At 34.2% G+C, this 14646-nt stretch overlaps 1 protein-coding gene across 1 annotated transcript; it reads left to right on the top strand.

Moving 5' to 3' along the window:
• The first annotated feature begins 45 nt into the window (after nucleotides 1-45).
• On the top strand, nucleotides 46-14058 carry LOC141295980 (tubulinyl-Tyr carboxypeptidase 1-like). The gene is made up of 7 exons (XM_073827264.1): nucleotides 46-1002; nucleotides 2751-2839; nucleotides 4795-4851; nucleotides 5748-5822; nucleotides 7716-8097; nucleotides 10197-10306; nucleotides 10382-14058. Exons 1-7 carry the CDS (start codon nucleotides 661-663, stop codon nucleotides 10452-10454), a joined length of 1128 nt encoding a protein of 375 aa, XP_073683365.1. The 5' UTR covers nucleotides 46-660; the 3' UTR covers nucleotides 10455-14058.
• Nucleotides 14059-14646: the final 588 nt, after the last annotated feature.

Below are 14646 nucleotides of genomic sequence, written 5' to 3'. Positions count from 1 at the left end.
AGTCGTTGATGAATCGGGCATCGCAATCAGCGTCGTCTAACGGGATCTGCGAACCGGCAGGGCGATGGCTCGGACTGTACACCGAAACCAAAAGAAGCAGAACACGGAAAACGACTGTGGTGCATCGTGTCGTGTTTAATTCGGTGACAGAAAGCGAGCGCGAGCACGAGCGCGAGCGGTCCGGTGACGTCAGAGGAGCGGCTGTCCTCTCATTGTCTGTAATGTTGCTCATTTTCATCACATAAACCTGTATTTAAACGCCTCCGCGTGACTTTTGTGTTCTCCGTGGTCGCTTGCTGTGTTTAAATCGTTGATCTAAAATGAAATGCTGTTCGTTTCTCATCTGACACGGTGGTTTCTCTATAAAACAGATGGGAGTCAGTCCAGTGTTGCTGTAAGCATCAGAATCTTCCTGACTTTATAATGGGATTTCAGCTCTGATCAACAGCTAAAGGTTGTGTTTATGTTTGAATCACAGTTTCAGAACTAGTATGCTGGTTGATATATGTTGACAGAGTTTTGGCTGGGGGTCAGATTGTGTTCGGACACCCCAGCCGTCCCGCTGAGGGCCGTCGCTCTGGACCCAGAGGTCAGAAGGTTTCTAGGGGCCCACAGCAGTTTCTAAACCGAAGGTCCTGGAAATCGGGCTGTGAGCCGTCCATGCCGGTGTCCTGTTGTGGGACGGTCCCCCACGGCTCCTCACCGAGGAGAATCATCCACAAGACGCCGGGAATCAGGACTTGCTCGAGTCAGCCGTGTTCTTCTGTTGGACTGAAAATGCCGAGGACCGCTTTCAGTTTGGACGGAGTCGAGGAGCGGGACGAGGAGCAGGAGGATGAAGGAGAAGATCTACGGGATGGAGGGATCCCATTCATTATCAACAGGGGCGGTCTGCCCGTAAACGAGGAGACCTGGGAGCAGATGTGGAGGCACGTCGCCCGCATGCACCCGGATGGAGAAGCGGTGGCCAAGAGGATACGGGGAACCAGCGACCTCCCCAAGGTAGAGCTTTCACAATGAGGAGTTGTCTTCTTGACTTGAGTGAGGAAAATACTCCTGTTGGTCACTGCTTTCAACTGTGACTTCAAGATGTTTCTCTCATGGTCATTTGTGAACCTGGACCACAAAACCAAGGGTCAATTTTATGAAAATGAGATGTGTGCATCAGCTGAAAACCAAAGAAATACGCATTCCATTGATGTATGGTTAGGATAGGACAATGTTGGGCTGAGATACAACTTTTTGAAAATCTGGCATCTGAGGGTGCATAGATGGATAGATAGAATATATATATATATATATTGAGAAAATTGCCTTTAAAGTTGTTCGAATGAAGTTCTTAGCAATGCATATTACTAATCAAAATAACGTTTAGATATATTTACGGTAGGAAATTCACTAAATATCTTCATGAAACATTATAATTACTTAATATCCTAGTGTTTTTTGGCATAAAAATCAATAATTTTGACCCTTACAATGTGTTTTTGGCTACACTCTTAAAAATGATGCCATAGAAGAACCTTTTTGTCTAAATGGTTCCATCTGAAGAACCTTTCTGTTTCACAAAAGTTTATTTGTGCTGAAAGAAGGCTCTTCAGATTATAAGAAGGTAAGCAAGAAATAGTTGTTTTAAGAACCTTTGACTCTGTATGGTTCTTTGTGGAACCAAAAATGGTTCTTCTATGGCATCACTGTGACGAACTTTTTAAAGATTTTTATTTTTAAGAGTGTATGTGCTACTTAAGACTGGTTTTGTGCTCCAGGGTCACATTTTAAATACATTAAGACCTAAAAGTCTGAGACCACATTGAAAATCTCGGAAAATGTTCTTTGAAATATTTCAGACAAAGGATGTGATCAGGTTTGGCTCATAAAGCTCCAACGGTTCTTTCCAAAATGATGATTTTCACTAGTGGTCTCAGAATGTCTGTTTATATAAATGGTGGTGTGTTTTTGTATGCATTCCTGTTAGTTAACATCACCCAAATTGCAAAACCCATCTGGATTTTCCATTGGCTCTTTGCAGAAAATAAGCTGTGTCTAAAAAAACTAACAAAACTTGATTAGTGCATGTTTTGTTCATCATAATAATCAGAATTTAAAGTCTAAAAGACTAATGTCCAGACAGATGTATTTTCTGTTGTAGAATAAAGCATGAAAATATCTTGAGCTTATGGTCAACACAGATCTTATATTAGGCATTTAACTAAAAACCCATTAGAAAAACTCAACTTACAGATGATGGAAGCAGAAGTGCTCAAATTAGAAGTCATTTCCGGGTTTTGTCCGATGAAAAAACATCATCGCTGCAGCACTCTCTGTGGTTATCAGTAATATCTCAACAGCTTTCCATCTGTCTTGCTGGCTTTATTTCTTTAATTCATCCCTTGTGGACTGATCTAATCAATATCTGAGTTCAGCTGAACATAGTGTCACCATCACTGCTCAGCTGATGTCAGATTCAATGACTGATATATGAACAGTTTCTTTATTGAAAGTTTCTTTCCATTGCACAAAAGCTTCTTTAGATTTTTTTAAAACGTTCTTCACATTAATAAAGAAATAGCTATTTTAAGAACTGATTTCTGAAAGGTTCGTTTTGAAACTAAAAATAGATCTATGGCATTACTTGCATGCAACACTAAATCAAAGATGGCAACTATTCAGTCGGGTCTATATATCATGGTCTGTCATTAATCTAAACGAATGTGATTTGACCAGCTGTTAACTCTGTTTTAACCCTGTAGATTCCAGTACCAAGTGTGCCTACATTCCAGCCCAACAGCAGTATTCCCCAGCGCCTGGAAGCCATACAGAGATACATCAGGGACTTGCAGTATCCTTTCACACTCCACATGCATAATGTCACACTTTACAGTCATTTCATGTCCTTTAATCAGTTGTTTCATATAGTCACTGCATGCTCTATAAACTTTATAATATTTCAGTAAGGAGTGACCCAGACTCTTTTATGCACGCTGGTCAGGAAACAGTCAGCATGAGCTAAAATGTATAGAAAAATTCAATTAAAGAAATAGTTAAGCTAGAAAATCGTGTGGGTGGTGGTTTATGCTACCAAACTCCAAAAAGAAAAAAGTAATAATAGAGCTAAAAAAGCATAAAATATAACTTATATTTCAAGTTTTTTCAAGTCTCATGGTAGTTTTGTGTGATTAACAGACAGAAATTGATCTCTGTAAACCCTGATGTGAAAGGCAGAAAAAAAAATTGAGTATTTAGTAAGTATGATTTAAATTTCCATTTCTCATGTGAGTTGTGATGTTGTTAAAGCATTAACATCAAGCATGACATGTAAAATAATAGTCAGGAAAGTCACTTTTTTTTAATTGAACTTTTAGACAAAATCTAAAAACAGTCTAAGAAAAAAAATGGTTTGCATATTTATTTATTTATTTATTTATTTATTTATTGAGTTATTTGCTCCATCAAATTTTTACGGCTCATATAATCTAATATCATGAGAATGTACATCAGTTTTACAGATAAAAAAGCAGATATTGACATAAAATGATCTAAATATCAGCATTCGCTCTATATCTCCAATAATATGTCTTAGTAAGATGAGATTGAAATGCAATAATGATTGAGAGATGAACAAATAAATGTTCCTCAAAAGATGTGAGATGTTTTGGAGGCTTGGGAAGATCATTCCTCAAAGCAAAGCTTCTAGGAATCAATCAGCAATGAGCTAAAGTTCATTAAATAGTTCACCTAAAAACTCATGTACTTAAAAGTGGATGGTGGTATGTGCTACTAAACTCCAAATAGAGCTAAAAAAGCATAAAATATAACTTATTTTTCAAGTTTGTGTAGTCTTATAGAAGTTTTGTGTGATTAACAGACAGAAATTGACCTATGTTAACCCTGATGTGAAAGTCAGACATTTTTTTTTTCCATTTCTAATGTGAGTTGTGATGTTTTAAAAGCATTAACTTCAAGCCTCACATGTAAAATAATAGTCAAGAAATTCACTTTTTATTTTTTAAATTGAACCTTTGGACAAAATCTAAAAATGGTTTGCATGTGTGTTTTTTTTATTATTATCATATTTGCTCCATCAGGAACATTTACAGCTCATATAATCTGATACAGTGAGAATATAGAGGAGAAAACAGCTCAGTTTTACTTTAAGACACTCAAACTGAGCATTAGAAATTTGCTGCAGATGCTGACATTTATATGATGACATTGTAATGTAAATCAGTGAGATCTTTATACTATATAAACAAACGTTCCTCAAAAGACCCTGATGATCAGATTTGAGATTCGTTGATTTTTCTACAAAATGATTCATGGATCGTTGGACTCATGGAAGTTATTCTTAGATTTACTTGATAAAACATCAGTGAAGATTTGACAGCAAAAAAGGCACATTGAAATCAGTGAATATAAACTTTGGGTTTGGCAGTTGTTTTCCATTACATTTGATCATGATTCAGCTTATTGTTGTGTTGTAGGCAGAGGACTTTAGGCCATAAGAGTTCAGTTCTTCTTACACTGATGATGATGATGATGATGATGATGATAATAAGGAGGACAGCTGAAATATCAGCAAATGTCAAGAACAATGAAACATTGTGTGCGTTGGTGGTTTGGCCCGATGTATGTCACGACTGTTGCATGATACTTTGTAACATAAGAGTTTCCCTGCATAAATATATTCTGAAGAATCCTCATGATATATTTCACTCATAATATAAGTTATTGTCTTTAAACTATATAGTGCGTTGTTTGTCACCTGACTGTTCTGGGCTTAACTTTTTCTGTCAGATACAATCACACTGGAACACAGTTTTTTGAGATCAAGAAGATTAGGCCGCTCACAGCGTAAGACCCGTCCACGCGTCTGTTTCCACTCTTAAAGCTTTATCTTTCAACAGTTCTATTCCAGATTTGGATTTCAGCAGTAACAGAATGCAGAATTTTCATTTGAATTTGAAAGAAAGCAGAAAAACAATGGAATCACTGCCAAAAATGCTTTTCCTACTTAGATTTTTTTGTCTTGTTTGAAGCCAAAATTTCTCAAAAATTCTTAAATCGACAAGGATTTTCTAGACGAGATTTTTTTTTTTCTCATTTTCAGAAAGAAACAAGTCAAATGAAGTGAGTTTTTGCTTAGAACAAGCAAAATAATCTGCTAATGGGGTCGGCAAAAATATCTTATTTCAAACAAAAAAGCTAAATTCTTTTTTTCTTTCCCCATTGGCAATTTTTTGCACACTTAATTTTGATTCGTTTTTTTTTTTTCCTGAAAACAAGACCATTTCTATTAGTTTAGAAAATCATTTCAGATATTTTGGCTGGAAACAAGACCAAAAAAAAAAAAAAGTAAGAAAAAAAGTAACATTTTTTGCAGTGATTCCATTGTATTTCTGCATTTGTTACTGTTACTGAAATTCAAATCTGGAATAGAATTGTAATTTCAAAGGCTTTTTCAATGCAATGCTGCAGGCTAGCAGTACAACTCTGCTTTTAATTTGAAGATAAAGCATTTTTTGCAGTGATGATGATTTCCATAAACATTAGATAATATTAATGATCCATATTTTTACCAACAATAGAACTTTTGTTTCACTGCATTTAATGCATTTGATTATTATTAATAGACCTTGTTGGTAGAATGCATCATTTTTCAGAATACTTTTCATTAATTTTTTAAAAATATTTTAGGCTTAACTGTATACAGTCTCTTACTGCATTGTAACCTACAATTTGTTTCTCAGATTGATGGACATTGCCAAGGAAATGACAAGAGAATCTCTACCAATCAAATGTTTGGAAGCCGTTATCCTCGGAATGTATCCTTCTCTTTGAACTTCACTGAAATCTGCATTGAAAATATTAACAATTTTAGACCTTTGTGAATGTAAAAAATGTAACAAGTTGTGTTTGTGATTGGTTCAGTTTTTGAACTTTTCCTTCCTTCAATGTCAGCTGCTTCTGAATGACATTCGAAAACAATCTGGACTGAAAAGTGCTGGTTTTGGTAAGAGCTCTAGCTGCAGCAAGTAAAGCATTGCAAGAATTTATTATTTTCATTTGAACAATGTTTGTTTTATCATACAAAATACACTCAATTAACTTGTATATAGAGTATAGACTAAATATAGAGCTGTCATCAGCTTATCAATGAAGACAAACTTGTTGTTTCCCATTAAAGTCTGCAATAAGAATCATGTGCAATGAAAACAACAGAGGACCAAATACAGAGCCTTGTGGTACTCCATACTTCATTTGTGTTAGATTTGACAGTTTATCTTTCACCCAAACAGTCGATAAAGCATACGTCTTAATGCTTGTCCACAAATACTAATGGTAGATAATATAAAATCTGATCTAAACTCAACATTTCTGCCATAAACGGAGCATTTGAGATGGGTCTGTAATTAACTTGTGTTTCTGGATGCTCAAAACAGTCTTTCAGAAATCTTCTAGACATTTTAATGACAGAAAGAGGGATGTAGGCAACAAGAGGATTTCTTGGGTGTCCTGGAGATGTCCAGAATTAAGGGCTTAGACAGATTTGTAAAGGTTATTGACTGCTGGGTCCAGAAAAGTGCTCTGTCAGACAGGCTTGAGTGAAACTGGCAGAATAAGACATCAGCCGAAAACCGAATTTGCTTCCAAGATTATTACATTTCAATAGAAGTGTTACTTTAAAATAACACATACTGGTGAATAATTCAAAATAAGACCAGAAAGTAATTAGAGACAGTTTGTTGTTGGTATGGCTAAAGAATCAAAGCATCAGTTCTTTCAGCTTTTAAATTCATGATGTTTATTTGGCAGTAGTCGCTGTTCTTCCATATTGTGAGGGAATCATAAGTAAATCTGATTGAAATGGTTTATTGAAAAAAAAATTGTGCATCAGTTGTTGATTTTATATTGAGAAGTGAACGTGCAACTCAAAAAAAGTAGAGAATGCTCAGTGCAAGCTTGCATTTATGACATTTTTGATTAAAAATTAGGAGATAATGCCTTTTTTATTTTTTTTTTATGAAACATACACTACTGTTCAAAAGTTTGGGGTCAGTACATTTTTATTGTTTCTTTCTTATTTTTCTTTTTTTAAAGAAATTAATACTTTTATTTCACCAAGGATGTATTAGTTAATAATAAATAATTTACATTGTTATAAAATATTTATATTTTGAATAAACACTGTACTTTTTAAACTTGTTATTCATGAAAGAATCCTGGAAAAAAAAATCACAGGTTCCAAAAAAAATTTTTTGTCAGCACAACTGTTGATATTATCCAACATTGATCATTCTAATAATAAATCAGGATATTAGAATGATTTCTGAAGAATCATGTGACACTTAAGACTGGAGTAACAGCTGATGAAAATGCAGCTTTGCATCACAGGAATAAATTTTATTTTGTAGTATATTAAAATAAAAAACATTATTTTATATTGTGATAACGTTTTGCAATATTACTGTTTTTCTCAGTGTTTATGATCCAATAAATGCAGCCTTGACTTCTTTAAAAAAAAACACTAAAAATCTTACTGACCCCAAACTTTTGAACGGTAGTGTACATGGATGAATCTTTCACAATAACATCTATAACATGCATTTAGAAAGCAGTTTTCATTTCATGCTGACTTAAACATTTTTCTTGTACTTGATAACACCTGTTTGTTGAATATATTCCCACTGAGTGCCTTAACACCGCTGACCTGTCAGTTACCTCACCAACAGCATGCCGACCGTCGAGCGGTTTCCACTCAGCTTTAAAACGCAGTTCTCAGGGAGTCATTTCCGTCACATTGTGCTGGGCGTCCACAGCGGCGGTCGCTTCGGTGCTCTGGGCATCAGCCGCCGCGAGGACCTGATGTACAAACCCCCGGAGTACAAAACGCTCACCGAGCTCCTGCAGGAGTTCCAGCTGGCCTATCGCAGATACTGGCACACGCTGTGCAAGGTCAAGATCGGTCATTACGTGTCACACGACCCTCACAGCGTGGAGCAGATCGACTGGAAGCATTCGGTGCTGGACGTGGACAAACTATCCAAAGAAGAGCTGAGGAAAGAGTTGGAGAGACACACTCGGGACATGAGGTTGAAGGTACGGATGATACGCTGTGGTTTACTCATACTACTGCTGACAGAAACAAAGGTGCTGTCAGAGATTTTGAGGGATGCACCGAAATGAAAATTCTTGGCCGAAGCTGAAGCAAAAAAAAAAAAAAAAAAATTTTTTTTTTTTTTTTTTTTACCATTGCATAAATTTAAAAGTAAATAAAAAAGTAGATATAGAGCTTTCATTAGCTTAACAATGAAAACAAATTAGTTGTTTCCTATTAAAGTCTGCTATAAGAAGCATGTGCAATGACAATGACAGAGGACCTAATATAGAGCCTTGTGGCACTCCATAATTCATTTGTGTTAGATTTGAATCGTAATGCTTGTCCACATTTGCGAATGGAGATCATGTAAATTCCGATCCAATCTCAAAATTTCCGGCATCAATGGAGGTTTTGAGATGTGTTTGTAATGAACTTATGTTTATGGATGAAAATTCTTGGCCAAAGCCGAACAAAATTAAACACTTGGCCGAAGGCCGATTACAGAGGACGGTTTTTCGTGTTTTTCCTTTTTTTTTCACCATTGCGTAAATTAAATAGCCAAAATGTGCTTTTTACAGTTTTGTCTTGCTTTTCAAAGTAAAAAATCAATTACAAAAAATCAATTGAAAAATATTTACTTAACACTGAACATTTGTAACATTCTAGTAGACATTATAGCCTACCAACAAACCACAACTGAACTTAAAATGAATGAGTTAGTAAACTAATATTCTTTGGCCATTTTTAAGAGCCCCTTCTTGAATCAGACATGTGTTTTTAATCTACAAATAAATGCAGACTTGCTGAGCAAAGGAGAATGTTAGAATAAATGTGTTAATAGAGCTGTTGGAATTATTTTTGTCTTTTTATCTTATTTTACAGATCAACAGTAAAATTACAATACTAACATTTATGAATGTTGACTTTTATTTTGGCGTATTTTAGCTCAGTTTGTGTCTCAGAATACAACTAAATTGTGCTTTTTATTAATATTCTCACTGTATCAGACTATCTGAGCCATAAAAGCCTGATAGATGGAGTACTCAACAAAAACACATAAATATATACATGTCCATAGACCACAAAACCAGTCATAAGATTCAATTTTTTGGAATCGAGATTTATGCATCACCTGAAAACAACTAAATAAGCTTTTTCCATTGATGTATGGTTTGTTATGATAGGACAATATTTGTCCGAGAAACAACTATTGAAAATCTGGAATCTGAGGGTGCAAAAAAATTAATTAATTAATTAATAGTGAGAAAATTGCCTTTGAAGTTGTCCAAATGAAGTTTTTAGCAATGTAAGATCTTCACTTAGAGGTGAGACACTGCAGGTGAGTAGGGTAAATTGATTGATTACATTGATAATTGCAAACATTTTTTGTATTACAAGTTTTGTACAATGTTAGGTTTAAATATGCAAATGAGGTATTATTTAATGAAATACGTGCAGACATTTCTAGCACAAAAATCTAAACACTGGATGAAGACAGTTTCAAAATTTCTTGTTTAATTTTCAAAAGCCAAAAGTTTTCACAGATGGAATTTTGAATCTCTCATTTTTGTCACTCCATAATTTAGAAAAAACTGGGGGAAATAAAATATTAGGGATTTGGTATAAAATCAAGCAAATCATATCTGAACAAATCCCTCTGTAAAAACCTTCAGGATATAGACAGGAATACAAATGTAAAGTGTGGTGTGTGTAAGTGCTGCTGAAGTGGAGATTTACGGCTCAGTGTAGGAGAAAAAAACTCATGGCCTTTAAAAATCTGTATTGTAATTGAAATCTATTGACACAAATAGATAAAGTGCTATAAAACAAAGACTTAACAGTGTCTTTTGGGTGTTTATTTTCCACTAGTCTGAAAAAACACTTTATAAAACACCAAAAAGCCCAAAATCTCAAACTTGACAGGTGCATGAAAAAACTGTTTTACCTGCAGTCTCTGCCCTTAATATCCTAATTATTTTGGCATGAAAGAAAAATCAATCATTTTGACCCATACAATGTATTTTTGGCTATTGCTACAAATATACCTGTTCTACTTAAGACTGGTTTAGTATATATGCACATTGTCTGTGTGTTTCAGATTGGTAAAGCTGCTCCTCCATCACCATCTAAAGACAGGAAGAAGGACATGGGATCTCCTCTGAGGAACCCAGGCAGCCCGATGCGCAAGAACAGCCAAAGCGACAGACGGTACTTACAGATCATTTACTGCACTTATACAATTACAGCACAGCATCTGACCCATAGGTGGCGCTGTTTTCACAGGCTGTCAGTGGAGAAGCGTCCCGGGTCGGCGGGACCCGCGGCCGATGTGAACGGATACCAGATCAGGGTTTGAGAGACTCACCAGACAAAGACTGAAACACAGCCGTGACCAGATGAAGATACTGTATGTAGTGCTCACTTGTAAGGGTAGACGTGAACGAACACCTCCTCAAATCACTCGTTTAGTAGAATAGACACTTCATAAACAATGCATCGTATTTATATTCATTTCTATATTAAGCCTCAGCTGTGGGCCACTTTTCATATTTAATCTGTAAATACTGTGCAAGTTAACCTTTAACTGTACGAGTCACTGATGTCTGTAGTCCATTTATCGGTGCCTTTGATCGGTTTTTCCATTGTTAGAATGATGAGTTTTTGCCTTGTTTTCTAGTACAATCAAAACACGTCTAAATCGAGTTACTTTTGTCTTTAGAAGCAAAACAACATTATATTCAGTCTTGTTTATAAAAAAAATCTACTAAAATTAAGACGAGACACTGCAGGTATAAAAGGGTATAAAATTAACTAATAGTTATCACCTTACTTACCCAGTTTGATAATTGCAAACATTTTTTGTTTTACAAGTTTAATATGCAAATGAGCATTATTTAATGAAATATGCACTAATTTGCATACATTTCTAGAGCAAAAATCTAAAGACTGGATGAAGTCAGTTTCAAAATTCTTGTTTAATTTTTTTTAACATATTAGAGTCAAACGTTTTTACAGAGGGAATTTTGCAAATCTCATTTAGTCGGTCCATAATTCCGAAAATACTTAGAACAGGCAGAAAACGATATATATTTTTTACAGTTTTCTGGGGAATAAAATGTTGTATAAAATCAAGCAAATTATATCTGAACAAATCCCTCTGTAAAAACCTTCAGGATATAGACAGGAATAAAAATGTAAAGTTTGGTGTAAGTGCTGCTGAAGTGGAGATTTATATCTCAGTGTAGGAGAAAAAACTCGTGGCCTTTAAAAATATGGATTGACACAAATAAGATAAAGTGCTATAAAAGAAACACTAAACAGTGCTTTTTGGATGTTTTCTTTCCACTAGTCTGAAAAAACACTCAGAAATCTCAAACTTGACAGGAGCATGAAAATGTTTTTGTCTGCAGTGTCAAAACAAATTGTTTCCCCGTGAATTAGAAATAAACTTGCGTAATTTTGATAGTCTTCATGTCGCTAAAAATTGCTTTTCTTAGATTTTTGTCTTGTTTCCAACCAGAATAATTACAAATTCTTAAATCAAGAAGGATTTTCTAGACCAGTAAAAAATATTGTCTTGTTTTCAGAAAAAACTAAGTGCATTTTTGCTTAAAACAAGCTAAATAATCTGCCAATGGGGTTAGAAAAGTAATATTGTTTTCTGTTTGAAATAAGATTTTTGTTCCAAGCAAAAACTTTTTTTTTTTTTTAATATTTTCTGAAAACAAGAAAATAATTTTTACTCTCTAGAAATGAGATGTTTTGGCTGGAAACAAGACAAAAAATAAGTAAGAAAGGCATTTTTTGCAGTGTTTAGATCATTTTAATCACTGCAAAAAATGTTTTTCTTTTTTTTAGTCTTGTTCCAGCTAAAATATCTATAAAAAAAACCTTTTCTAAACTACTAAAAATCATTGTCTTGTTTTCAGAAAAAACAAGTCAAAATTAAATTTAGTTTTTGCTTAGAACAACAAAATGGGGTAAGCAAAAAAGTCTTATTTAAACCGAAAACAAGATTATTTTTTTCTTACCCCATTGGCAGGTTATTTAGCTTGTTTCAAGTAAAAACTCACTTAATTTTGACTTGGTTTTTTTTTTTTTTTTTTTTTTTCAGAAAACAAGAAAATAATTTTTACTTGTCTAGAAAATCCTTCTTGTTTTAAGAATTTTTAGACATTTTGGCTGGAAACAAGACAACAAAATCTAAGGAAGAAAATCATTTTATTGGAAGCAGAACCAAAGAGTAAGAATGAAAGAAAACAACATTCATATTATAATTGGATCTATTTTCCCCTTTGAATTCTGTTTGTTTTTCGGAACATTCTTGCAAATATTTGTTCTTATGCCTCAATATAATTTTCATTGCTTTTTTTAAGAAAACAAGACACAAGTTATTTAGCCTCTAGTTTCGAATATATCTTGATAAATGAATGTTTAAACATTTGCATTAGAAAACAAGACAGAAATACTTCCGAAAATCATCTTTTTGTTTTTACAATCTCCTCGACAGACTTTTTGCACTTAGTCACACTTCCAGTATTGGACTTTCCTTCAGTCGTCAGTTTTCGCCAGTGATTTCAATCTGAATCACAATAGAGCAAGTATATTTGGCTTTGAAAGAACAAAAGCACTTTTGTTTGACTCCGGATGGTTCTGATGGTGATATGAAATGACTCACTAGAGTATTGTATGTGAATGATGTTGTAGCTCAGTATCAGTATTTATGAATGCAGCCTTCGGCCCTGTTGGGTTTTTCGATTTTAGATAGTATTTTTGAACTCTTGAAAGACCGGATGCTCAATTACACACGTCTGAGTTTTTAAAGTCAACATGAAATTGACTCTACACTGCAAAAAAATGCTTTTCTTACTTTGATTTGTTGTCTTGCTTCCAGCCAAAATATCAAAAAATTTTTAAATCAAGAAGGATTTTGTAGAAAAGTAAAAATTATTTTTAAGTCAAAATTAAGTGTGTTTTTGCTTGAAGCGAGCAAAATAATAACAGAAAACAAGATTATTTTTTCTGACCCCACTGGCAGATTATTTTGCTTCTTTCAAGCAAAAACGCACTTAATTTTGACTTGCTTTGTCTGAAAACTAGAAAATATTTTTTACTTGTTTAGAAAATCCTTCTCGATTTAAGAATTTGCAGATATTTTGGCTGGAAACAAGACATTTTCTAGATGAGTACACATTTTATCATGTTCAGAAAAAACAAGTCAAAATAAAGTGTGATTTAGCTTTGAAACAAACTAAATAATGCGGTAAGAAAAATAATCTTGTTTTCTGTTTGAAATAAGATTTTTTTTTCTTGCACTATTGGCAGATTATTCAGCTTGTTCTAAGCAAAAACTCACTTGATTCTGACTTCTTTTTTTATTTTGACTCATCTAGAAAATCCATCTTGATTTAAGAATTTGCAGATATTTTGGCTGGAAACAAGTAAACAATCAAAGTAAGAAAAGCATTTTTTGCAGCGTATTCTCTTTGCTAATTCATGTCCGTGCGCTTCTGAATAAATCTTTGATCAAAATATAATAACTCGCCCCTCCTCTGAAATAGCGTTCTCTTTTCCATCATTTCCTGAATTTGTGCATTGAACATGTCATAAGATTATTGTGAGCATCATTTGATGTTGACTTGAGGAGTCGTGTGATGGAGATGTGCTGTTTGAGCACCAGTCTGTTTCATTAGAGGACGGTTTTCTCAAATAAAATGCACACACACTTACAACAAACTAAAGCCTAACACAAGAGACACTGGTGCTGCTGCTGCTGTTTAATGTTCTTCATCAGAACAGCATCCTGCCACATGATCAACCAACTGTGTGTCATTAATAATTGTTGCATTTGTTGATGTTTCACTTTGACGCCACAGACCTGAATGTCTTTCATTCACTGGCTCTTTTCTGACACTTGAAACTCTAATGTACAATAAATTGTCTATAATGTTTTGGTCAAATGAGAACTACGTTTTCTTTTGTGTGATGTCTTACTCATGATACTCCAACATACTAAATATTATAATAAACATTTTAGAATCACAAAAATGTGATTAAAACCATTCTTAAGTGGCACAGGTATTTTTGTAGCAATATGGCCAACAATACTTTGTATGGGATAAAATTATTTTCCTTTTATGACAAAAATCATTAAGATATTAAGTAAAGATCATGTTCTATGAAGATATTTTGTACATTTTCTACCATAAATATATAAAAACTCAAATTTTGCATTGTTAAGGACTTAATTTGGACAACTTTAAAGGCGATTTTATCAATATTCAGATATTTTTAGCACCCTCAGATTTTCAAACAGTTGTATCTCGGCTAAACATTGTCTATCCTAACAAACCGTACATCAACAGAAAGCTTATTTGTTCAGCTTTCAATTTCAAAAATGGAACCTTATGATTGATTCTATTGGGTCACCAATAGTAAATGACAAATAATTAAAATAGCAAAACTAATGAAAAGAACAGCTGATGTGTTGCTGAGGTCAAAGGTCTCAAAACCCAGCAAAACTACATCCAGACCACGTTAAACATGTT

Source organism: Garra rufa, chromosome 21, assembly GCF_049309525.1.
Source record: "Garra rufa chromosome 21, GarRuf1.0, whole genome shotgun sequence".
NCBI lineage: Eukaryota > Metazoa > Chordata > Actinopteri > Cypriniformes > Cyprinidae > Garra > Garra rufa.
The sequence above is the reverse complement of the archived record's forward strand: the minus strand, read 5'-3'. Positions and strand labels throughout refer to the sequence as shown.

Excerpts from the sequence above, each read along its gene's own strand:
- LOC141295980 (XM_073827264.1), top strand. The coding sequence starts at position 661 with ATGCCGGTGTCCTGTTGTGGGACGGTCCCCCACGGCTCCTCACCGAGG. Across the intron at positions 1,003-2,750 it reads GAACCAGCGACCTCCCCAAG|ATTCCAGTACCAAGTGTGCC; the intron begins GTAGAGCTTTCA and ends TTAACCCTGTAG. Across the intron at positions 10,307-10,381 it reads AACAGCCAAAGCGACAGACG|GCTGTCAGTGGAGAAGCGTC; the intron begins GTACTTACAGAT and ends CTGTTTTCACAG.